Source organism: Labrus bergylta, chromosome 13 (genome assembly GCF_963930695.1).
Source record: "Labrus bergylta chromosome 13, fLabBer1.1, whole genome shotgun sequence".
Classification (NCBI taxonomy): Eukaryota; Metazoa; Chordata; class Actinopteri; order Labriformes; family Labridae; genus Labrus; species Labrus bergylta.
The window spans coordinates 28506687-28532351 of NC_089207.1; the positions used below are offsets into that span (position 1 = coordinate 28506687).

General features: G+C 40.6%; 3 protein-coding genes across 4 annotated transcripts in view; 2 read left to right on the forward strand and 1 right to left on the reverse strand.

The window, feature by feature from the left end:
- Positions 1-2488, forward strand: part of hnrnpa3 (heterogeneous nuclear ribonucleoprotein A3) — a 7699-nt gene extending 5211 nt beyond the window's left edge. Inside the window, exon 11 of one of the 2 annotated variants that reach the window (XM_020634457.3) lies at positions 1028-2488. The gene's annotated coding sequence lies outside the window, so the exon portion shown is untranslated. Of the gene's footprint in view, positions 359-1027 lie in introns of those variants that run through there. The other variant, XM_020634456.3, reaches the window with a different exon arrangement.
- Positions 2489-3793: 1305 nt separating this feature from the next.
- Positions 3794-10809, reverse strand: nfe2l2a (nfe2 like bZIP transcription factor 2a). Its single transcript, XM_020634492.3, has 5 exons — positions 10614-10809; positions 7204-7470; positions 6849-6941; positions 6576-6746; positions 3794-5459 (listed from the first exon to the last, which is right to left on the reverse strand). The coding sequence occupies exons 1-5, from the start codon at positions 10647-10649 to the stop codon at positions 4197-4199; spliced, it is 1830 nt and encodes a 609-aa protein (XP_020490148.2). The 5' UTR covers positions 10650-10809; the 3' UTR covers positions 3794-4196.
- A 4906-nt stretch (positions 10810-15715) lies between these two features.
- agps (alkylglycerone phosphate synthase) overlaps positions 15716-25665 on the forward strand; it is a 28372-nt gene continuing 18422 nt past the window's right edge. The window contains exons 1-10 of the mRNA XM_020634489.3: positions 15716-15951; positions 18935-19024; positions 20299-20389; positions 20492-20612; positions 20783-20857; positions 21907-21978; positions 22346-22425; positions 23557-23637; positions 24850-24975; positions 25224-25332. Coding sequence (XP_020490145.1) covers positions 15776-15951; positions 18935-19024; positions 20299-20389; positions 20492-20612; positions 20783-20857; positions 21907-21978; positions 22346-22425; positions 23557-23637; positions 24850-24975; positions 25224-25332 — 1021 coding nt within the window. The 5' untranslated portion in view covers positions 15716-15775. The remainder of the gene's footprint in view (positions 15952-18934; positions 19025-20298; positions 20390-20491; positions 20613-20782; positions 20858-21906; positions 21979-22345; positions 22426-23556; positions 23638-24849; positions 24976-25223; positions 25333-25665) is intronic.

The following is a 25665-nucleotide window of genomic DNA, read 5'->3' on the forward strand; positions in this document are numbered from 1 at the left end:
TTGTTTTTCTTTTTTTATATGGGTTAGTTTTCTTCTGGTCAACTAATATTTTGTCTTTTAACCTGGTTGTGTCATAAAGTAATATCAGGACATCGGATGAGCTAGAATTACACAATATTTTCTTTCTGACCTTTATTATGATTGCTCAATTTACAAGTGTGAAGTGTACTATGATTTTGTATGTGAAGCACAGTATGTAAATCCTTCATAGTACCAGTGTGAACAGCTACAAGCAGCCCGGATTAGAGATAAGGGAATCCCCTCACTTTTCTTGTTCCCAGAAAAACCGAATCCTAGATTCTGTTCCGAATATTTTGAGTGGTAGAAAAAGACCGAATAAAATTGTGTAGTAAAGTGACATGAAGTTCAGTGCATCATTGGTTCAGAAAGAGATCAAATGAGTTATTTATGTATTTGTTGCCTGCTCAGTGTGACTGTGAAGTGGAGCAAATCACCCTGTCAAGACCTTTTTAACTCATTTTGAAGTATTAAATAAGACTTCTGTGGGTGAAAATAGTGTAAATATGTTTCTACTTGTACAAGGGAGTTTGATGTAGTCCTAAGGCAGGGGCCCATACACCACATATGCCAGTGTTGAGCCATTAGGATTATTTCAGCCACAACCTCCTGCAGTTGGGCCCTCAGCAACACTAGTGTGGAGGATTGCAGATGACTGTCAGACAGGACGTCTTCAGCCCCAGCACAGTGGACCAGTCAGCATTTTGAGAGAGAAGGGAGAAGGCAGCATCGAGCACAACCGGCCATGGAAGGAAGCTTGCAGTGTCGGTCCTGATAGTGAGCATCTATCTCTCATGTTCAAGGCTAGCTAAACCCTCCAGCAGCTGGTGCTAGCGAAGAAAGACTAGTTCCTGGACACAATGGGAAATCCTGTTGAGTCAGAGATACTGCAGTTTTACCCGCAGATGCTAGATTTCAGACATTAACGAGGAAAGGGAGTGAGTATTTCACAAAAAGCTGACTTAAGAAGATGGAGCAGGTAAGAGTAACCACTTTGCTTGATTTGCAGATGTGGAAAGAGGAATTCTCTTCTTGCTGAAAATCTGTAAAGACCTGATAACATGGAGGGTTCTGGATGGGTAAGACTTTTTTCAAAATATTATACAAGGCTGCTCTTATTGTAAATCTAAAAGTACACATCACGATGACAAAAGATGGAGGGGTTGTTTTGAAGGTAAATCCAGCAGGATGACGTCAAGTATTACTCCCCTTTGACCAGAACCTCTTGAGACCACCTGAGTTGTTTGGTATGTGTTGAGGTAAAAGAAATGTGATATGTTTTATTACCTCTCTTACTAAGTATTATAAAGGCAAGGAATCCAAACAATGTGTTTAAATTCACTGACATGTTGATCACTGAGGTCAAACTGAGGATGTTGTTCTGAACTGTATTTTGAAGGTGTGTATATTTCGCCTTCGTTTTGACAAGTGAGTAATAATTTAGAATATTTTAGATATAATGCAGACCACTATGATGATATCCAACTCTTATTATGACAGCTACATGGAGACATAGTTATGAGTGTAAACCTCTAAAACTGTCAAAAAAGAAGCAACATTGAAGGCATCATGAAAGTACATTTTACAGCAGGACGGCTTCATCTACAACTGCCACTAAGTGACATATGCTTATGCTAAGCTAATCGCTTAACCAAAGTAGGCCCAAAATGTATTTAATTTGATTATTGTAAGACATCCCTACCAGTCCTTATTAATAAGCAACTTAATTACACTACAGAATTCATTTAAATAATTTGATTATGACTGGAAATCGTGGGCATCGTAAGTTCATGCAATATATTGTGTAATTTATTGAAAGAACCTGTAATCTTCACTTTTGATAAACTGTAATAGGCTTATACCCTGCATTTATTATAAGGACTCATCATCACCACCACCCCAAATTAAAAATATTTTTAAATCATTCCATATGACAGTCAGCCAAATGGACATATGGAATATGTGTGTACTGTAATAAAGAGAGGTCACAAGTTGAGACTAACTGACCCGCAGCATAGGCAGTGTGTCATACAGTATTTACAAGTACCAGCACTATATTTGGCTTGCAATGCCTTCAAGGGATTGTACGCATGGATTGTTTTTCACAGGAAACCCAAAAGCTGAGTCTAAACAAAACGAGATCACTGTTCCTCATTTAGGGAACTTCTAAATACTGTTCTTGTGAACGTGTGATAACCGACTAAACCTGGTAAGTTTAAAAAATGAATTTTAATGACACAGCTTCACTAAGTGTAATGAGTCAAAGGAGCGAGGCCTACTGTTATTCTTCCCTGAATCAGTTACAGGATAGTGTTTCTTCACAGGAATGTAGACTGACCAACGGCAGCACTAAGAGAAAAAAAAAGTGCTTGGTGAAAGCACTGCAGTATTACTGAAATATGTTTGGAGGTACATTAACGTGTAAATGTAAAGTGTGACTTGTGCTCTTCAATAAAAATATTTTCCATGACTTCAGTGGTCTATTTCTGAAAAGCTCTTGAGAGACATCCTTTTTTTTTAAACAGAGCTTGTTGTGAGACAGGTTTCTCACAACAAGTCTGTCATGAGAGTAGAAACAGGGCTTGGTGATCAAAGGTGGTGTTTGTGTGTGAAAGTGCGTAGGGCCTTACCTTTTGTATGTGCTTGCCGGGTGGATCATTGTGGAGTCGACATGCATGGTTTATACTGAGCATACTCCACAATTGTGTTCTTTGTGTAACATAATGAACACAGTGGGTGGGGTTTCTTTTTTTTTTTGCGATGGGAGGTTTACAGCATTAAAAGATTTAGGTTACAATACAAACAAGCGTGGTCCAATAAAAGGCAAGCAGATTATAAAATGGTTTAAGCCAATAACACTCTTGTTTGGGTACAGTATTCCTTTCATTTGCTGCTTTCTAAGCCTGTCGGTAGAGCTCTCACGTCAAGAACTGACTTGAGCATGTGGTAAGTTACGTAACCGCTCCTCGGACTATACATCCATCTGGCATCAATCTGCTGCAGACCATAATACACCACACAATGTTCTGTTCCCAGAAAACTGGAGGCAGTGTGTCTATAGACTAAATACATTGAAATAAGTCTGCCTTGTACTATTCCGTACCTGAAAAAGATGCATGTTTTATCTTTCCAAATTCTTTTAGTTACCTATGGCATTTGGCTACCAAAGTTGTTCCACCTCTAATGTATTCACAGATTTAAAAAAAAAAAGATAATCTTTATGGATGAGTGATTGAGATACATTTAAACCTACAGTTGCATCTAAAGCCTGATCTGTGGCAACCTTTGGTGACAAATGATAACCATATAGCACACTTCTAAAAGGCTCATTATCCTGATTACAGAACCTGAATATTAAAATCTGGTGCAAATAGACTGAAATAAGTCTTCCTTGTACTATTCCATACCTGACAAAGATGCATGCTTTATCTTTGCAAATGTTTTTAGTTAGCAATACCTATGGCATTTGGCTACCAAAGTTGTTCCACCTCAAATGTATTCACAGATAAAAAAAAAAAAATGTTTTTAAAAGTGTTAACTATGCGCACAAAGAAGCCTCCTGTTTCCTCCTCTAGATTTCCATTTGTTGAAAAAACTCAGAAGTCATAAATGCCAAACTCTTAGCTTGTTAACATAATCATCACTTTGCATCTTACAAGAACACAGTTCCACACTATCCCAGTCCTCTACGATGTTAACTTGTTTGAAGTTATGCAGCACTGCTGAATGGTAACCTGTTCGGTTATGTTCTGTTCCCAGTAAACAGGAGGCCGTGTGTCTATACTATGAATATTTTATTTAAAAGCAGTGAAGTCGAGATTTAAAAAAAAAAAAGAGAACTTGGGCAGCAAATCATACAGGGACAGTTAAAAAATACAAGTAATGATTGAAACGATCAGAATACAGAAATATGATATATACAATTTATATATATATATATATTTACACACAGTAACAGTTTTATCAATCTCAATAGCAAGTGATGTTTATATTTACAAACGATATTTGTTAAAGAATCTTTGACGATATCAGAGTACAAAAGTAAAATATCAAAAATATTACATTCAAGAGAAGTGCGCAAAAACTATACAATAGTTCTGCTAAGCAAGTAATGCTTCAAAGCTGAGCGTCTACAAAGTTATTGCATAGTATTACTAGAATAATGCAGTACCATACTATTAAGGAGATGAGTGTTTGTCTTCACTCTTTATAAAAGTCTTTTTCACACGAGGAACCAGGAAGATGCTGCCGTTGGTGGACTGCTGGAGGGAGTATTCAGACGGCGAGTATGAATGTCCCTTCTCGTCTCTCAGCTGGCTGAAGACCTCCAGGTACAAGCTGTTGAGTTGCTGCTTCATTTCCTTCAGGTCTGCAGCGTTCTGGCTCTTCTCGTCCAGCAGACGCTCCTTCTCTTCCTTCAGTGAGTCCAGGTCGCTCTCCAGACCCACTATGCTCTCCATCTTGCGTTTGCGGCAGTTCTGGGCAGCCACTTTGTTCTTGCCGCGGCGCCGTATGTCTCGGACCAGGGCCAGCTGAGCCTCGTTCAGCTGGTGCTTTGACATCAGCTCGTTGAAATCGTCAACGGGCAGGTTGATAATCATCGATACAGTGAAGGGGATTTTGAGGGCCTTAGCCCTCTGCTCGTCTCTGGAGAGACGCACATCAGAGCGTTTCTTCAGCTTGTCTTTGGTGAAGGGAGCATTGTTGTGACCGCTCTCCTCTGCTGGGTCGGTCTTAAGGTGTTTGGGTTTCTTTTCCAGCTGATCAGACTGCCCTGTTATAGAATAAACAGAAAATGCAGGCAGAAGATCATCAGGTTGGAAATTAATGGAGAACATCTCTGAGTAATCAGATTCTGCACTGCCAGGGTTCTGGTCCATCTCCTCCATGTCTGAATCACTGTAAATAAAGGAGCCATCTCCATACACAGACTTCCCGGGGGAACTCGAATTCGGACTTGTGTTTGAAGAGATTCCTGAATCTGAGTCCGGCAATTCTGCCATCACATTTGGTTTGCCTTTTTCAAATGCATCACCAGGCGAGAGGCTGTAAAGGTCCAGTGGAGTGAAAGAAGGCTTGTTTTGGGTATCAGAGATGGTTTTCATTTCATTTCCTTCAAGGCCATGCTGCCCACTGCTCTCTTCCACAATAGCATTGGGGTAAAAAATGTCACAGAAATGTTCTGCACTGAAGTTAGTATTTAACACTGGATCCTCTGCTGCTTTCATCTGGGAGATGGTGTCTGCTGGAGCCACACTGGTAACAGAGCCATTAAGAGTATTCATAAACTCTGCCGGACAAACGTTGACATTGTTTGTTTCCCCCTCTGTGAGGTCAGCCATGGGGTAAAAAGTGTAGTTTGGATTCTGGATGTCCGAGCTGTTTGGAAGAGGATAAGTCGTGGTCTCCAGTGTATCCTCCATTTGCATGCTCAGGCATTGCTAGAAGAAAAAGAAAAAAAAACATTAGATAACATTGAATACACAGCTTTGCTTTGATGTATCAGAAGTCTAAGAAGAGATTAAAACAAAAAAGTTATACTCTTTATGGATAAGTGATTGAGATACAATTAAACCTACAGCTGCATCTAAAGCCTGATCTGTGGCAAACTTTGATGGTAACAAATGATAAAAGGCTCTTTATCCTGATTACAGAACCTGAATATTGAAATCTGGTGCAAATAGATTGAAATAAGTCTTCCTTGCACTATTCCATACCTGAAAGAGATGCATGCTTTACATTTGCAAATATTTTTAGTAAGCAATACCTATGGCATTTGGCTACCAAAGTTGTTCCACCTCAAATGTATTCACAGATTTTTTTAAAAAGTGTTAAATATGCGCACAAAGAAGCCTCCTGTTTCTTTAAAAAAATAGATTTCCAATTGTTGAAAAAGCTCAAAAGTCATAAATGCCAAACTCTTAGCTTGCTAATGCTGTAAACGTAATCATCACTTTGCCTCTTACAAGAACACAGTTCCACACTATCCCAGTCCTCTACGATGTTAACTTGTTTGAAGTTATGCAGCGCTGCTGAATGGTAACCTGTTCGGTTAGGATTGTAGTCCAGTCGCCCCTAATACAGAGTGAAAGTTTAAGGCACCAAATGCAACTCTACTACACCCATCAAAGAATGCAAATACGAGCTGCCTTGACACAAAACTGATAAGGAAAAAAAACAAAAAACACTGAGTACATATGCTGATATTGCTGCCATAAGCAAAGGATTTACGATAGCCACTCCCTCGCTAAACAAGGTTTCTTCTTAATCTCTCGGATTAAGCTGGAGACTACTATTCATAAAAAAAAAAACGGCATCACATCTTGAATAACAAGCTCCCTGACTGAAAAAGTCTCATCAATGAAACCTAATCTTGGAGGAATGAGACCGGTAAACCGGCCTTGCATGTAGGAGACCCCGTTCTCATAAATCAAACAAAAAGGTGTTTGTCTTCTAATGCAGGGCTCCTGACGTTGATGCATTCTTTGGGTATTTGTTCCAACAAATACCAGCGCAGACCACTGTGCCACTGAGGCATTACAATCCATGTATTATACCTGCAGCTCAGGGAGGGACAAAAGCTCCATCCAGGCCTGCTCCAGATCCGGGACCATCCTCTGTTGGTGTGGTGGTGACGGTGGGGAAAGGGCGGCCGGCGTCGCGGCTGGCTGCTCCGGGGGCATCATGGGTGCTGAAACAGCAGGTGTGTCCAAGCAAACTGAGGAGTTCTGCGAGGTTAAGACGAGAATATGGCCTTTTTCAGTACAGCTAAAAGTTGCGTTAAATGGCGAGCTGTGTTGTCACGTGTTGTAATGATTTAATGTTCTTACCTCAGCTTCCTCTACAGGAAACGTCTCTGCCAGCAGCTGCAAGCACTCAGCAAAAGACATGGTCTCACCGTTCCCCTCTGTGAAGCTGACATTCTGCCAGAACAGATTCAAAGATTTCTATTAGAGCCACCAGCTAGCATCTTTTTTAGCATAGCATCTTTTAAGTATTTCATATTTATAACACTCAGCCCTCTGAGAAGCACATTCAAAGCACCAATGCAAAACTACAGACCCACCTGTGTGTCTGTAATTACACAAGGAGGTGGTTACCTAGCTACGACACGGCCGCAGCCTATCAAAATGAGATGGGAGTGGTCCTCCTCTGACATGAGTAATGACGGCCAGGTGCGTTTACCTGTGTAACCTCGAGAGGCGTGACGGCCGTCTGCAGCGGGGCGCTGGTCGGCGGGCATGGTATGTACTCCCCCGTCTCCTCGTCGAGCTGTAGCTGTGCCAGCAGCGCCTTCTCCTGCTCCCGCAGCAGATCCTGCCTCTTCTCTTCCTCCAGCTCGCGCTGCCGCTGCAGCTCATGTTCCTTCTGACGGTGATTGTAGTCGAACACCTCGCGCCTGGCACCCAGATCAATATCCTGCTTCCACAGGATGTCAATCAGGTTCATGTCCTGAAAAGACAACAGCACATCAGGTTAGGGGAGTGTGTACATACTCGTCCATGTAGCGAGAGAGAGTGAGCGCTAATAAAAAGCAAAGGAAGAGCGTCGCCTGCTGTGAAGCGTGGCTGCTGCACCCGCCACACCCTGCTGTCCCTCTGTATCTGTTCACTCTCTGACAACACTGGCACCAATGTCAAGAGGGAGAAGCCACGTGAATAATACATGTACTTCTCTCTTTCCCCGGCTGCCACCACGCTCCAGTAACAGACACGTATCATCAGTTGATACCCTTTCCACAGGAAGCTTTCATCACCCATACAATTACTCAACAGATCTCAGTTTGTTTTACATCAGAACTCACAAATAGGTCTGCACTCTAAGATAAGTTTTTGTATAAGGAACCCCATGTGATGGCTTAGTTCTCACAATGAAGTCAACTTAAATTCCAACATATATATTGTTTACCTAATCAGTCACTGCACAATAATAACTGTATATATTTTTTCAGTCAGCACAACTGTCTATTTATTTATTTATTATTATTATTATTATTCATTCACTGAACAGTAATTGCTCTGGCCACTTTTCACAAACATATTTGTCTTCATATAACCACAAATATATTTTTATATAGGTGAACTGTTTTTGTAAACCCTACCCACCTACCTAATTTTATAACAGAAAGTTACAGGTATGTTTAGAGATGGTTTAATAACAGGTGTTATTACAAGGCTTAAAGAAAAGATCATATTTATTAGTGATATAACATATCACATAAAGGGTTGAACAATATAATCAAATAAAAGTAAAGTAAAGTAAAACAGCAGATATGTCTAAGGGGAATAACAGGCCTTGTTTCCATGATGTCTTTCTGTTCGTTGTCTTCAAGCAAATCACTGCAACTAATAATAACCAGCTTCAAGATATTATATCACAACCCTGCACAGATAAGTGTAAGATAACTATTTGCACATTAAAGCTGAGTGTTGCCAACAATACAGCAGGCGCAGAGTACTAACAAGTACGATGGTATTTTAATGGACTTTCCTGTTGATTTCCTCTCGCAAGCTGAATGTTATTTGCTCTTATAAACAAAAATGTCTGAAGATAAACTGCTCTCTTCCTTGGCTCTTTCACCAGAAACTTATTTACAGAAGGAAACCGTTTCACAAGGCCCGGGGAAGTTACATCAACCAAAGACACTGGCTCACAGGAACATGTCTGACCATGTGACTTGTTTGTTCCTCAGATTTGGGTACAAACATGACTTATGGTCTAGGCTTTCTAATGCTTGAAAATCGGTCATATGGCCTGAGCAGACACAGCCAGGAGGAAGCAGAAAGTAAGCTGAAGGGAAATAAAGAACAAAGCAGAAGAATACACAAGAAAAAATGAGGATGTAAAACTCAGAGAAAAAAAATGAGCCTTCTTCTCTGATTTGTAAGAATCTTTCCAAATGTGTGGAAATGACAGTAAACAACACCTTTATGTATTTAAAGACATTGTTGACACAGTTTTTCTGACTCCAGCAATGGCAGAGAAAATGAGCAACCCACTAACCCTCTTTGCCTCAGTGTTGCATCAGAGGCATGACCACTGACGGATTACACATTACCAAGGCCGCCTACTATAACTGAAATGAGTGCACACAAGCAGGCATTATGGCTCCTGTAGGAACGAGGAAGTGTCCTAAAATATCCAAGTGGGACAACTTCACACACTTCTTGAGGTCATACATTTTTTCCAAACAAATAAATCCCACACTCTTACCAGTTGGTCACACCTTATAAGCCCATCAGACAGGTCATACTAGTCCCTTAAAAAACACATGCCCATGTCTAAATAAGGTCTGTCTTCCTATGAAGGGAAAGTTCAATCAGCCAGTTCACTCCCACTGATAAAAATTGCAGTTATATAACTTAATAGAACCACAGTAACTTATTAAATGATATTGTTCTGTATTAGCGACAAATAGGTGCTGTAAATGTGGGTGTGTGAGATCAGGTTATCGCAATGGTCTGTCACCTGACCTGTACTGGCACCAGAACAAGGAAACTAGCACATCAAATATCTCCCAGATCTCTCCGTCACACAAAAAGCTACATGGATATACAAGTAAAACAACATGCCTTTAGTATGAAATAAGAGACTAAATATGCAGCATAGACACATGAACTCGATTACATGTGATATTAAAAACACCCACAACAAGCTAAGTGAAAAGCCAAAAGTTCATAATGCTGCCAAACTGCGTGATAAAAGAGTGATACTAGTGTGAGCCTTAAGTTTGAGTTGTTCATTTACTTCCTTTCAGCTCAACACAAGGGCCTCAAAGGGCAGCTGACTCCTGTGGTTTATTGTAGCCTCCTTTAGTGGACATGCCCCCTTGACCATGGATGATGAAACACAGCCGCACATGCTCAAAAGCAGCCCTGTTTATAGGCCCTAATCATCAGTCAACTGTGTACTCCCACTGACCCTGACTTATGGCAAGTTTACCATAACACTGAAGATGTAAGGCCTTGTAACATGAAACACAAGCAATATTAAAGCTGTGTGTGAACATATCATGTCCACATTAAGATTTACACATCAGGAGAAACAGCATTGTCTTTAAAAATTGAGTTTTTTTTATGGTTACAAGCTTGTCTACATCAGATATGGTATCACATGCTCTGAGGAAAAGCAAAGGGGGCGGGGTGAGGAAAACAGTTACCGGAATAAAGGCTCCAGAAGCTTCCTTTTTTTTGTTTACCAAACCAGACAGTGTTAGAAAACTTGTAATTTTTACAGAGTCACAATGAAAATAAATTTTAATACCAATAAAAGTTGATTTTGTTTCCTGTCGAGGAAAAACGTCACACGTGAATGACTTGCAGAACTGAAAGCGGTTTAGAAAGCAGACTCAATATTCAGAGAGAGAAGCTCTCCTGTGTTTTGTACTTTCACGCTAAAACTGAAACTGTTTTTCCTTCATTATAACCTCTTAACTATGACATAACATAGGCTATAACTGACACTTTATATTGACAATTTAATCTGCTATACTAAACACTAAAAAGTTACAGTACGTTTCTGTCTCAACTATAAAGGAAGTTCAAATCAAATGTTAGCCAGTTTGTGGTCACTTGGAAGAAATAACTCGTATTTACCTGTTGACTGGAATGCATCACCTCCATGTCCATCATCGTGGAGATCTGTGTCACCGTATAGAAACGCCGTATGATGGATATATAAACGTGTAATTCCTCAAATGACAGATTAAAATGGCGAGCGGTCCGTCCGGAGCCGATAAGGTCCGTCACAGCAGCTGAACTGAGGAAAACATTGCTTCCTTGACATATGATGATCATTACGGAAATGCTGGCCCTGCCTACCGTGTTGCAGCGCCGGGATCGTCCCCCTCACAGCGGCCTATGAGACGTGGAGGGGCTGTGTGCGCATGCGTGAGGGGACCACTGGGCTGGCTGAACATTAACACTTTATCTAGATCAAACACCCTGGAATAAAAGAAAAAAGAAAATCATAGCGTTTGAGGGTATATTGAGCCTTTGATGAACGCTTGAAGGTCATCATAATCCAAAAGATGGCGGCACACGTGATCTAAAAAAATAAACGTGGACTAAATAAAAATTTAGAAAAAACATCCCGAGGATAACGGCAGAGCTCTTATGAGCATTTCCCCCCAAATATATCTCCAAATACGCGATCTCATGTGTTATTATAATCTTTTGTGTAACTTTACCGTTTCTTTTCTAACTACGTCACCCACGTCACCAGAAGAGTTTTGATTGGTGCACAGCGCCCCCTGCTGGTTATGAAGCCCGATGTGGAGCTGGAGGCCCGGGGGCCCTAATGTCCCCTTATAAAAACTCAAGACATCTACTGAATGTCTCTGAGATCAACAAACTTTGTGCTTTGCTCAGTGGCGGGAAAAACATGAAGCTGTCTATTAAAGAAAAGTATGGCTACTAATATCTTAGAGTCCTGCATTTCAAATGTAACTTTAACAAAGGGACATAAATATTCACAAAATATTGTACAAAATAAAGAGCAGGCTATTCATTGTTGTTCTAAGTCTCTGTTACTGTGTATTAATTTATTTTGGGATTATGCTCATGCATGGACAAGTCATTTTAGTTTGTTGATGTGGAGCTCACTTTAACTGCTTCTGAATGTTTTTTTGTTCAATGTATGATCATTATGATCATGTGTTTTAGCTCTAAAGTTTTAATCAGCAAATACAGCTCAAGCTGTTTCATTAATGTGGTAAGCACAGCGTTCACGATGGAAAGGTAAAGATGAAGTAGCCTAATGGACTCCACAACAGCATGAGGTACATAGTTGTGTAAATGTAATTTCATCACTGTCTTTGTTGCATGTTTAGTCATATGGGCTTGTGTTGCCAATATCAGTAAATATGATTGTAATATTGAATAGAGAACAGCCCTGTGAAGCCTTAGCAAAGATAGCATTACATCAAATGTTTGTACCAACATATCCTCAGCCTCCAGGACACATGTGTGATTGTTTTAAGGAAAAACACATGCCACATGTATAGGGCTGTGAGGTATGAATACAACAAACCAATAGTGTTTATTGAAGTAAAGTTATACGTTTACAATAAAGAGACCTATTGCATTGTTATATGTTGTAATACCCAGAAGTAAAAATAGCACAACTTTGTAAATAAACAGTGAATATATAATTGATAACAAAACAAAAATATGTTTCCTGAATAACTTTCAATTCGATCATTCTGGTGCACATTGCATGATTTCAGATTCTGACAAACATTTCAACACAAAGTAAGGTTTTAAACGATTGCTAGATTTTGCATTGTTAAAAAGATTTTCCAAAGTTTTTGTCTGAATTCTTCTAGCATCTCTTATAGCTTAACAAATAAATATAGGTTTTAAATGTTAACTAATTTTAACATGCACACATCAGAATCACTAATGATAAGTACAGCCTATGATAAAGTCTTTCTATAATGAGTGGCCTACTTAATGATTTAAATATATTTAATAATTATATTTCGTTCTGATCCAGTCCAAAGATGTGGTTAGGGCTTATAAAATCCACACAGTTAATTAATTTTGACTCATTCTGACACCTCAACGTAAGTTAGAAGTGGGATTGAGATGTAATTAAGGGTCTTCGAAATATGTCAAGGTAATAAGAGGGACTGGGTCCTGGCTCTGACACCTATCTGTGAAGAAGCTCACACTAAAGTGCAGCTCACTGTGCTACTGCGTGAAATTACACTAAAAAGCCTCTTTTCCCCCCTCTCATGCGCGCTCATGAGCACGCGTTCACGTTTGGCAGCTCCACGTCGACATTCTTCCAGCTGCATATAGTGAAGTGCACACAGGACTGGGGGAAGAAAAGGTAAAAGCGGCGACAGACACCTTAAGACCGGAGCGCTGCAAGTCCGCAGACGGACACCGATCACAGTGAAAACCGGCGTTTGCAGTGTGAATCCAGTTATGGCCTGCAATGTCCTCACGTCGCTTTCTGCTTTTGCATTTTGTGATCCAGGCTACTTGCCCCCTCGTGTTGGATTGCAGCTGGTTTCTTTGCGTCTACCTACATCAGGTACTGTATGGCTCGCAGAACTAATGTGCTTTTAAACAAGACTTCTCGTGGTAATCATTTCCAACAGCAAGATCCATGAAAACATGTATTTTATGATGTTATTTTGCACTTTTAAAGTTGTTATCTCTTGTTTGCTGTTGAAGTGGCAAGTGTCACAAGTAGCTTCAAACTGACAGAACTTAACACTCCTCTAGCCTTCTGCACTTTTCTCATTTCTATTAGGCTATATCTTTCTGTCTTGTGCTGTGAACAGCGTTTATTCTGTTCAGTTCACAAAGTTGTAAAAGCTCAACAGGTAGAATCAATGACACATGGGCACAGGAGTGAAGTAATCCAACTGTAGTGAAAGATATCACCACAACTGGACATTTCAAAGATGTCAGCTGATCTGGAGACTGGTTAATAAATTTGTAACTAACAGATGGTCAAGCTTAAGGGGTAAGTAAATACATTCAGGATCATTTTTTGGTAGAAAATATGACAGGAATTAACCGTTGCATATGCCCAAATGATATTCAGGCTGACAAAATGTACAAAGACTCCATTTGGCCTGCTTTACCTGTGATATCTCTTCTTTCTGGAGGACCCGCCACCACATAGCAGCCTTTCAGTAGGCCCAATCCTCAGAGCATTCTCAACTTAGCTTACTTTTTCTATATATTAAAAAAAAAGTGCAACAGCTGTTTTCTCTTTTTATGTTGTATGTTTTGTGTTTAAGTCAATACAGTACAAAGAGAGATAATCAAAGTGTACACCATGTTTATCCTACTTTTGATGCAGGTTAAAGGAGCACCCAGTCATGAGGAGGATAAGGTCCTGCACAAGGACAAACCTATGAGGTGGCACTATGGCTTTCCAAATAAAGTTCTGTGATACACTTAGACTCTAAGTGCTGGCAGTCAGTGCATTACAGAACTTTGTTTTGGGAGTTAATACTTTAACATTTGGGAGATAAATCCTCAAACATCTGGACATTGACGTTTACTGCAGTGTAGTAATCCTTGGTACAAATGAACTGTTTTCTAAAATAAAGTTTCTCTCTTCAGCATTTTCACTGTGTCTGTCATTTTTCATATGTAACCAAGGTGAACAAGTATTCTGAAGTTGTATTTTGTAGTTTATGTGCTTTACCTTTGTGTTAAAGCATTACTTAAAGGGCACTGCAATATGCCATATGGAAACAGAAGTCACACTGGTCATGTGACTGAGTACAGAAGAGATAGACAGGAACACATAGTCACATCGTTTCAAGTTACTCTCAGGTTGTAAAACTTCACTCACACATGAGGACGTCTGACACTCAATACGTGCATTTTAAAAAAAATATTTTAAATGATAATGCGAGAGATTCATCTGAAACTATAAGCTATTTTCTCAAGTTTTATCTGCTAGGTTTGCAATGGAGAGTACATAGAAGTAAACCGTGCAAGTTTTATTCTATTGTTCTCTGGTTTGATTAATGATATTCTTATAATTTAAACTCACCTGAATGAACTTGTGTAGCCTAATTGTCAATGCGTACTTTTACAAATTAACACATGTAGCCTATATCCCACTACAAGCTGATGAGACAAGCGTTTTAAAAATATATCTTTAACCTCCAATTATGGTGTCGAATAGGTCGGTATAGCTTGTAATTTTAATAGCACATACTTTTTCCTCTTACTAATTTTATCAATATCATTATTGTTGTAAATTTCCCCCAATGAGGGATCAATAAAGATGATCCTTTATTTAAAGGTATCAAAAATGTCTAAGTTGTTTTGAACTGCCTTTCTGTCCCCTCGAATACTTTTAGGAACAAGAAGAAAAAGGCTGACTTCATGTTGTTATCTCCTAACTACTACGGTATGTAAATTAATAACTGTACAGTCTCAGTCAATGGAGCGTATGTAACCGGTCGTATACCGCTAGGCTTGCTGGGAAATACGTTAAATGCTGCGTTCAAGTGCTCTTTAAAGCTCCTAACCAATATTTACAGTCTATATGCTCCTAACTCACAACCATAGACTGTAGTCTATATAACAGTTTCTTATATCAGCCACAGTCTATGTTCAACAAAGACGGAACACGTAAATTGTTCTGAGCCAACTTCCATAATTACTGACACAAATGAAAATCCTCTATATTGTTTTATTTATTTTCGTCTGTCCTAGAGTCCAATTATGCCTGATCCGTTTTTTGTGTCCTGTAATTTAAAGTCCAAAAATACAGGTTAAACTATCATGTAGGGTAATTAAAATAAATCAGCAGATTCCCAAATATAAGATGCCAGGTTGGTAGATGATTGGTGTGTCTGATGCTAGAGGGACTCAAAAAATAGGCTAATCTGATTAGAAGAATAATTTAGTTCGAAGGTTAATTGTCTGTTGACCACGTTACATTTTAAATGCCTTATCGGTTCATCCTCATTCTGAGCCAATGCACTTCACATAGCCTAGCACCACACCAATCGTCTGTAAGATTTATGAACACTTGAAAAGCCTAGGATAACGTCTTAGAGTTCACAAGTTCTCTCCCTTACTTAGAAACGTGGCAAGAGAGAAAACTGACACTTCCCCTAGTTTCCAGGCATTTGCCACTATTCGGGTTATTTCTGTGCCTGCCTTTGATATTTCCGACAGGCTCTGAACGCACCACACTTTCCCTGTGCTGACCTCTGACAGCCGGCCCCGCTCATGGATCCGCTCCCTCCCTTCACAAACACGGAAGCAGCATGGCGTCCAACAGCAGTGGCAGCAGCTCCGACAGGCAGAGGATTGCACAGCAGAGACTGAGGATAATAGCTGGACATCTACAGAGACCGGAGGACGGTGACTCGGCCGTCCTCTCCGCGGAGTGTAAAGGCCAAGTTAGCAAGACAGATGAGGAGAAGACGGTGCCAAAGAGGAGGTACGAGGCTGTGATGGAGCGGGGGACACGGGTCCATCATCTTTGGCTTTTGCTAGTTTTAAGTCAATCATCCGTGGACTAATTTCTATACAAGAACTAATAGGATGATATGCACTGGCAGACAGTCTCCCCTCTCTTATCCGAGCTTAGCAACGGAGGGAGAGACGGCTAAAGCTGCTTTTAATTAGCCTGCTAGCTAACGTTACTTGGCTACAAAGTAGACATTCATTTGCTAAGGAGTGGGTGCGGCTAGGTCCAATCTTAAGAGTCTAACGTTATTGTGGGCGACTTTCTCAAAGTTGTTCAGTCCAGGCGTATTCCCTGGCTTGTATTAGTTGATTTAATTCGTCATATGGGGATTTTCCCCCCCATGCCAGTAATGTCATAAAAGATTTAGATTGTTAAGTTTTGGCGAAGCTTCTGGCACTTTCCTGATGATTCACTAAAAAGAGTCACTGGATTGAATCGTCGACATTTATTAGTATAACACATTATTCCTGCTGTGACAGTAACTTTACCTGTCATTTTTATAGTTTGATTCATAAATGTTGTTCTTCATAACTACACATCTGCTAACATTATTGATTGATCAAAATGTGAAGTGGTTGATAAAGTAACGAACAGGTTGTGGTCCATGTCTTAAACAGTATTATTAGATATTAAAGAACAACGGGTGGGGGGGAATCATCTAATTTGTGACAGCAATCTCTGTTGAAGTTCTGGTGATCTGATTGGTTAAGACAAGTAGTGGTCTGACTTTCAACCTATTGGCAGCTCATTTCCTTCTGAGAAAACAACACACTGTGCTGACATCTAGTGTCAGTCTGGGAAAAAACAGCCCAAGCTCCAAATAAAGTCCAACACTCTAAAAGTATCAGTAGGCCTATTTGGCCTTGTGAAACTCATCATGTCATGTTCCAGGTCAATATGACACTGAGGTGATTTGATCAAATGTCACGGCTCACAGCCTTGTCTGTTCTGAATTAATAGAGAGAGTGTAAGTTTAAAAAGTGACACAGAATTGGAAAACATTCAAACAGTCATATTTGGGTTTGTGCAGGTAAGCCAGGAAGCCTTTATGTTCAGGCCATTTGTTTAACTGAACATGAAGATAGCCATAGTTACTTTGGAGAAGTAATGGCCTCCCTCTGTTCAGCCTTTGAACTGTTTTTTGCAGAAATTCTTACTGCTACCTTTCTGGTATGGCTGGTTAATTGCTTTCAGGCAAGAATCCGGACTTGCAGGTTGTCTGGAGGAGTTTCAGCTCATGTGCAAATATTTTAGCTAAAAGTGCTCTTCAGCACAGACAGACATTGATAAATGGACATCCACTACCGCTTCCGTTAGGTTGATTTTTTTTTTAAAGTACACCAAACTGAAAATGATACACTGTAATACAACAGACATGCAATAAGTCAATTCGAAAAAAACAACATAACAGTCACATGCATCCCCTTATCTCATCTAAGCTGAAAGTCAAAGATTCAATCACAACTTAAATATGTTGTCGTCTCTCAGTCTGTCCAAAAAAGCATTACTTATGCTGAATTCTATGAGCAAACAATTCGTATTTTATTGCAAAATGTACAAGATCATTCTTTTGCTCTTGTCCTTTGGTGTGTTTAGTATCAGAATCATAAATACTTTATTAATCCCAGAGGGAAATTTGATCGTTACAGTTGCTCCAAAATATACAGTATAGCAGTAGAAATATATTAATACAAATATTAATCAAATAGAGTATAGTATGGGTCTAAGTTAGTCATTAGTTTTGTTTGTGTAGCTCAAAATGACACATCAGAAATTTGCCTTCAAGGGCCACACTATCAGGAAAGCCTTCTACATCACCAACCGTACACCCTGTATCTAGACAATAAGAACTCTTGGGGGAGAGCTTTGTTGTTTTGTTTATTTGTTCAATTTTTACACCAACCAGGACTGCATTGTAGTTTAAGCAAGGATTTATCAAAACATAACTGTGTGTCGCTCTCATTTCTGCACCCACTTTGAATTCATAGGAAACTCCACTTTGGTAGCTATTAATCTTAGTTATAGCTTCAATGCTACTTTTGTCAGCATCCCATCCCAAGTGACCTGTGACTTATGGTGTGCTGCTGAGGTGTAAGTACAGAACAAATGTTCTACATGTTGAGCATGGACAATATGGCAGAATATCTTCTTGTGAAGCTGGTGATTATAATAAAATACCCATAAATATTTAAATGATTGTGAAATTTGACAAATTCCACATTACATGGGTGTGGCGTGTGCTTGTGTGCTTTTTAAGTGGATACATGCGCTAAATAATTAGCTTGAGCTTATGACTACAGCATACACAAAATAATTGCCTTTATCACCGACCAAACCTGAGCAGTATTGAAATCAGCTTTTGATAAAAGAGCCAGCAGGGTGTCATAAATGTAAAGTGTTAGAGGGGAAATGGCCCACAGCACAGGGAGTGTCTGTGTTTGCTAGCTTCTTCTGTGCATGCAAACTTTGAATATGTCGCCTCTGCTCCTGCATTAAAGCAGTGGTTCCCAAAGTGGGGGTCTGGCCTTCCAAAAGAAATAATACACATTTAAAATAATTCAAAATTGTATATTTGATCCATTCTTGTAAAAAAGTAAATAGTAAATATATATATTTACTACACAAAGTGAGTGATTTAGGTGCGAGAGTGTGGCAGTGTCCTACATTACATGCCTCAACCACCTCCAGACAGGGGGGGGTCCACAGTCTCTGGCACCCTTATTTTGGGGGTCATGATTGCAAACCCCCCCCCCGGATGAACCCAAAGGTCATGAAAACTAAATAGCAGAAAACGTCTTTATCTATTTAGCCAACACTAAATGGGGTCATTACCAAAGGAATCACTTTCACCTCTTTTTTTTATCTTCCTTTGATAGTGTGTCGGTCTTGACTCCTCTGTAATAAGGTGTATGAGATGAATACTTAACCACTGATACTGTTTGTTTCCCCACAGGCAGGAGATTATGAAATGGAACGGCTGGGGATACAGTGACACCAAATTCCTCTTTAACAAGAAAGGGCAGGCAGAATTTACTGGCAAAAGGTACTGTGTAATATCACCTCCCCTCTGTTAACCACACTGCGCCAGTCTACCTGTTGATGATTTAGAAGAATCAGTCAGCACTGTGTCTCAATCACAGCCTCTTTTCTTTCTCCTACACCCAGTATGTCTTCACCACTCGTGTGTGGGTGTATTTAGGATAGAGTCATACATTGATCATTCTCACAACACTCTCTGAGTCTGAACCCAGCTCTTTAATTCAGTTGCTGCCTTCCTACACTCACAGCAATGTGGTGCTACTGCCACCTAGTGGCTGGCATTTGAACTGTTCTTTGTTATATGAGAAGGTTACTGTTTGTGATTTGAGCACTTCCAAAGTCTGAAGCTCATGAACAGAAACCACTTTGCAACCTGTCTAAAATGGAACACATCATGTTTGTAATTATTGATTGGTATCAGGGGAGTTGTAGGAACACAGTTAATCGATCATTTTCGAGACAAAAAAACATTTAATTTCAGTGTTTGAGAGGGTGAAAAGATTAAGCCAATTGTCTGCAATATAATTGAAAATGGCTTCTGTTTAGAACAGAGAGAATCATTCTCTCTGCTCCTTTATCCCTGTCTCCCATAACAAAGCAAGATGTATGGATGAGCCTTTTTATTGTAATCATGACGTATGCCTCTGGAAGAGACGGCCCTGCTTGTCCCATTGTAAACGCAGAGGAATGGCACATAAGGATGTATTTTGAGTAATGAGTCGAGTTGAACAGGATGTTGCACAGCAATTGGCTTCCTCCTGTGAGAGCTGTTTCTACAAACCGCTCTGTGCCCGCTCGACTGAAAAGCTACCTGGGCAGTGTAGAGTAACCAATGCTGGGGCACAGCTGAGTGAATGTCTGAGATGTTGTTCTCCTCCTCCTCTATGCTCACTGTGACAGAGGCTTTTTTTTCATTATAGGGTGTGTTTCATGCTCTCTTGGACAAAGGCACAGCACAATGCCCTGATGGCTTGGCCCAGGCTGTGCCAGCAGCTCAATTATGCAAGGGATGGCGAGGGCGGTCACACAGACAGCACAGACACTGTCACTGCTGCTCTGCTCGGCTTAATAACCTCTTTGGACTCAAACCTCACACTCTATTCTTATTAGGCACAGATGTGCATTTCAAAATCAAAAAGGCCTAGTCGAGCATTTAGATGTTTTCAATTGAGGGTTCTGACTTCCAGTACTAAAAATCACTCATACATGCCATTTTCAATTGTTCCTTTTGTTTTGGTTTTTTAATACAAAATCTGTCTTCCTCTACACATAACCCAGGTATAGACTGAGTGGTATGATCATTCCCGGTCTGAAAGATTGGATGGAAGGCACATTCGGAGCCAATTTGCAGCATAAAAGTCCAGCAACAGTGAGTCTCACTCATATGTATTTTTCTGTTTTCTGCAGGAAGCGCTAAAGAAGAGCTGTTATTCACAATTACCAAAATTAAAGTCGATTATTTCTGTTTCAGCCCGTTTTGACGAGCAGTGCAGTGCAGCCTCCCACTATTAACGAGGCCTTTGTGGAGGAAGTGAAATCCACAGGTATCCCCTTCTCCCATGATGCAGAGGACCGGGTGTTTCGCGCCCATGGTAAGGCATGCCTGGGGGGGGGGGGCACTTCAGCTGTTTCATTAATCTGGTTTGTTGGATTGTTAGGAATGTTTTTTTTTTTTTTTTAAAACAGTGTTTTTATTTTTGATAGTTGCATCAAAAACTCTCTTGATGTGTGTCATCTCATTTCAGTCTTTTTTGTCTTCCAGGCCACTGCTTACACGAGGTCTTTGCCCTGCGAGAAGGAAAGATTGGCCGCGTTCCAGATATGGTGATATGGCCAAGTGAGTTCATATCTGTGTGTGTTTTATCTGCCTGTTTTTCCTCCTCCCACGTAGCATCCCTCATCCCTCCACTGGCTTAGGTGATTTAAAGGGTTAATCTCTGCAGAGGCAGGGATATTAATATGTATGAGTGGAGGCTTAATAAGAAGCGTCAGGGGGAGGACGGTTGACACCCGATACTCCACGGCCTGGCCATGCACGGCACACTCCTGAATTATGATTCTGAGATTGGTTTTCTCTTGTTATGACTGGGACTATTTTATCATGCAGATGAGTGTTGACTGAGAGCTGAAACTTGATTAGCAGCCTCCCAAATGGGCAGCAAATCTCCAAACAACTGTAGGTATCGTTTCATTCAAACAAGCCCGGAAATAAAAATGTTCCAACCCCACAAATACTCTCTCATTTGCCATGCATAATAGATTTTTTGACCTGTAATTTGAATTCCTCAGTAGTCCCCTCAAAGTCATGCTGTGTTTTTTAAATGGATGTTTAGTTTTTTTTTTAAAGTTTGAACTGTAATCTGCAGGCAGAAGCAGTGTGTTTAATTGGATGGCAAAACGTAGTCATATGCAGGCATTCCTCACCCGCCTCTGAAGGCACTTGAGGCCAGTCAAGCATATCTATGTGGGTGGGTATTACTTCTCTTCCCACTCGCTCACATTCGCTCCTGTGAATGGATGTGGGCTCCATGATTGGCTAAAGCATGTTTGTATTGATCCGACACATCCCCCCCCCCCCCCCAAGAGAGCATATCTTCATGCAGTCTGACTCTGCCTGAGGAAAGCCCTCGGCAGATCACAACCCGTCAGGCAAATCAAAAACCTGCGTCTCTGATGGTTCCCCGGCTCTTATGGCTCAGGCTGTATACATTTATTTATTGTCCTACGTATACAAGCAGTGTTATGTGCCATGTTTATCTCCTGTGCAAAGTGTCCCTGGTTATTATCTCTGTTCTTAATTTATGAATGCAATAGAGGTCTGTAAATGAAAACATGTCCTTCATGATGGCCACTCATTTCTAAAATGATATCCTTCATCCTTTACAGACTGCCACAACGATGTGGTGAAAATTGTGGAACTGGCGTGCAAACATAATGTTTGTTTGATGCCTTTTGGAGGTGAGTCATGGAATCAGTGTATTGTGTTAATGTATTATATTTAATACATTGTTTATTTCCAATCTATAGTGCAAAAAGACTATAAAGCTACACCATTCATAAAAGAATAGAAGTAATGCTAACAGTGCAGCAGACTCTGCAGAATGTATGTCTTGTTGTATTTTGTTTTACTGGAGTGACAGAAATCTTTGCAGGCATTCAAAGTGGATATAAAATTAAAGCTTTTGTTTTTAAAAAAAGTCTCCCACTCTCTTCATGTATTGTGACGTCTATCATATATGATACCGGGCCATTTCTTTGCCTGAAAAAACAACTCGTTACCATAAAGATTGTAACTCTTGTTTGCCCCTCTCTCTCTCTCTCTTAGGAGGGACTAGTGTCTCAAGCGCACTCGAGTGCCCCCCAGAGGAAACTCGCTCCATTGTTTCTCTAGATACCTCACAGATGGTAAGTAATCCCACTCTGTGTCTCTCAAGTGTCGAAGCAGTGGATCTGCACTCGAAACTGACACAGAAACCAATTCTGTGTGAATCAGCTCATTTCATACTATTCAACATGAACCTTTTTATTTGATGGACTGTTTGATGATCAGGCTTCAGTTTCAAAGTGCTTTCCTTCATTTCTGTGATTATTTTGAATGTTTTTATGATCCATTTAGGAAAATATGTGTTCAAAAACAGTGTTCATCAAACACACTCAGGATTACCTGAAGGGAATGTAATAAATATTCAGAATATTGTTTCATAAATAATGAACGTCAACATTTTTATACATGTAAGTTGAAACATGGATTTTTTTTTAAAATGCTAAATGTGACACTCTGGCATCAATCCTTAATTTTTAAATAATATGTAGCATCTCCACAACATGAGGATGTTTTTTGGATATACTGTAATATAACATTAGGGTATCATATAAAATGCTCAGCAGTACAGTACAGCCCTTTGATTGCGGCCCACATACAGGTGATATATAAGCTGTCCGGATGCTGCTAGCACACCACTCATGGAGTTTTGGTGCCTGAGACACCAGTGACCAGCGCTCCGTGTCAAGGGTCAGAGGTGCATTTAGCTCCAATGGAAGCACATGAAAGGAGCAGTGTGGTGGTACCATAAAGTTTACTACCTCTGGAGAATAATTGATGGCATGTCTGAAATGACCTCCTGCAGGTAGGGGTAGGCCAAGTGCCCAGCGGGCCCAAATAAGAGGCATATATTTGGAATTGGATGTTAAATTGAGTTTAACCTTGAGGAAAAAGTGTCCGTCCCTTAGCCCCTCTGCCCACATTTATCCTCCGACATGTGACTGTCTGGCTAGAAGGACACACTGGTGTAAAAGTAGGAGTAATGTCAGTTAAACAAAGTCAGTATGACAAAGGTAGGCAGGTTTAGAATTCAGATGACGGACGTTGTGATGAACTATTTTTTTTAAATAACAAGTATAACCTGTATCATGTTTTTGTGTAAGTCAAGTGAAACAAAGTGCTTAAGAGGTTATTACTGTCACGCTGATCTTCATGAAACATTTATGAACGATGTTATATGAACTCCTTGGCTATGTTTTTTTTTTAATTCTCAGAATCGCATTCTGTGGATTGACGAGAAGAATTTAACCGCCCATGTGGAAGCTGGCATCGTCGGTCAGGATTTGGAGAGATTGGTAAGTGCTCCCCATCCATCCATATTCATCCAGTGGAAGAGCTTACATTGCTGTAAAAACGTGATGCCAACAATCCAGCCGTGTGACCGCTCACAGGTTGGCCGTGCTCAGTCACCTTGGTGCTTTCTGCTCAGTGGATCTAACAGGGTTTAGGAGGGAGAGTGAGACAGGAACAGAGTGCTGAAGGAGAGAGATTAGAGAGTGAGGCGGCGGTCATGAGCAGATGGCACCATCAAGCTAATTCAGAAAAATGGAGAAGGAGCAGGCTTTTGGTGTAGAGGAATGCGTGAGCTGCATGTAAAGCAGACGCCAGCTCTGCATTTAGACCGCTCCATTTTGATGGAGCAGATGGGTCTACATTATAAACTGCCTTCAAGGGGAGTGCGGTGATAAAACAAGGCCTGACTTAACCTCCGTCTTGTGCTTCTGGTGGGGGGTGTTTGTACTTTAAGGTCTTTATTGTTATTATTACTATTAAATGTTCTGCCTAAAGATGCAATCGTTCAGGGGTTGGGCTGCCTTGAGGAGAATGTGTGGGTTCCTGATGACCATCACATTCTCCTCAAAGCTGTAGGGAATGGGTATCTGATGAGATGGTTTAAAGGTTTTCTACATGTACATTCCACTCTAAAAGTACCCCCTAGTATTTAGTCACTTTTCTATGGCCACATGAGCCGTAAGTAAGACGCCACTCACAGTATTCAGTGAACTGCTGGGGCTGTTGAAGCCTTGGATTTTCATGACTACTGTCTGAGACTTAACATAACTCACAGAATAACATGAGCATGTGGAAGTAGAGTGTCTGATATTTTAGTTAATAAAAAAGACCTCAACATGTCACCTGGCAACATGCAGCTCTTACATTACAAATCAATTCAGTGATCTAATAGAGCAGCCACATGTAGCACTGCACAAATACTACTCTGATCGCTCTTTTGAGTCGTTTTTTCTCTTTCCACTTGGTTTATTTTAAGCTGCAGTAAAAATCTATGATGCCATAAAACCCGAGTTTGTGCATTGCAGCAAAACGAGTGCAGTGAAATGCAGCAGCAGAGCTGCAATTATCTGTTTTCCCTTTGCTTGCTCATTCTTTTTTTTTGCTTGTTATTAAAACATTCTTGTGGCTTTACATCACTGTGTTCCAAACATTTTTGTAGAGTAGAGACTTTATCTGCAGCAACAAATGTGTGCTCTCTTTGTTTCTTGTCACAGCTTAATGAGAGCGGCTACTGTACAGGGCACGAGCCTGACTCCATGGAGTTCAGCTCCCTGGGGGGCTGGGTAGCAACCAGAGCATCAGGCATGAAGAAGAACATCTATGGCAACATTGAGGACCTGGTGAGATGCACACACTCACCTTACCTTTATGCCTCTTGTTTGTTGCTAGTCAGGACTCTGCAGTCCCTGCGCAGTAATGAGGAAGGATATCATTAGCAGAGTTTCTGGACTTTACCCTTTCCTTTAAAAAGCCCATGTATCAGTTATGTGCATGTGGCACATCATATCTGAATTATATTAAGTTTACAACAATCAAAAGAATGTCTGCAAATGAGCATTTCTGATGTTGCTGTTTTCTGACTTACTAGGTCATCCACATAAAGATGGTGACTCCCCAAGGGGTGATCGAGAAGAGCTGTCAGGGCCCACGCATGTCCACGGGGCCAGACATTCACCACTTCATCCTGGGCTCAGAAGGTGTGGCCCTTTCTTATGACCACGTGCTGTGTGTCACTCAAACCACATGAGTGTGAATGTTCTTGGAAAAAACGGTAACATCAGGCTGGTTCTCATGCTCCGGGCCTCTTAAACATTAACCAGCACTGGTGGTGAAAGTGAACTGGGGGGGTGTAAGTTAGGAACCAGCAAGTGTCCTCCCCACCCCATCTGCCGTGCCCTGTCCTTGTGACTGCCCACAGAGAATACTGCCATATGCCAGGTTCCCCCCTACATAATGAGCAGGTTCAGAGTCTTGGCATGGCTATGTTAAACAGCTGTGGATGCAAACTTTATATTCACCCTACAAAGCTC

Coding starts and splice junctions, on each gene's coding strand:
- nfe2l2a (XM_020634492.3), bottom strand. CDS start 10,649: ATGATGGACATGGAGGTGATGCATTCCAGTCAACAG. Junction 6,747..6,848: donor TTCCTGTAGAGGAAGCTGAG/GTAAGAACATTA, acceptor TTAACCTCGCAG/AACTCCTCAGTTTGCTTGGA. Junction 5,460..6,575: donor TGTCCCTCCCTGAGCTGCAG/GTATAATACATG, acceptor TTTTTCTTCTAG/CAATGCCTGAGCATGCAAAT.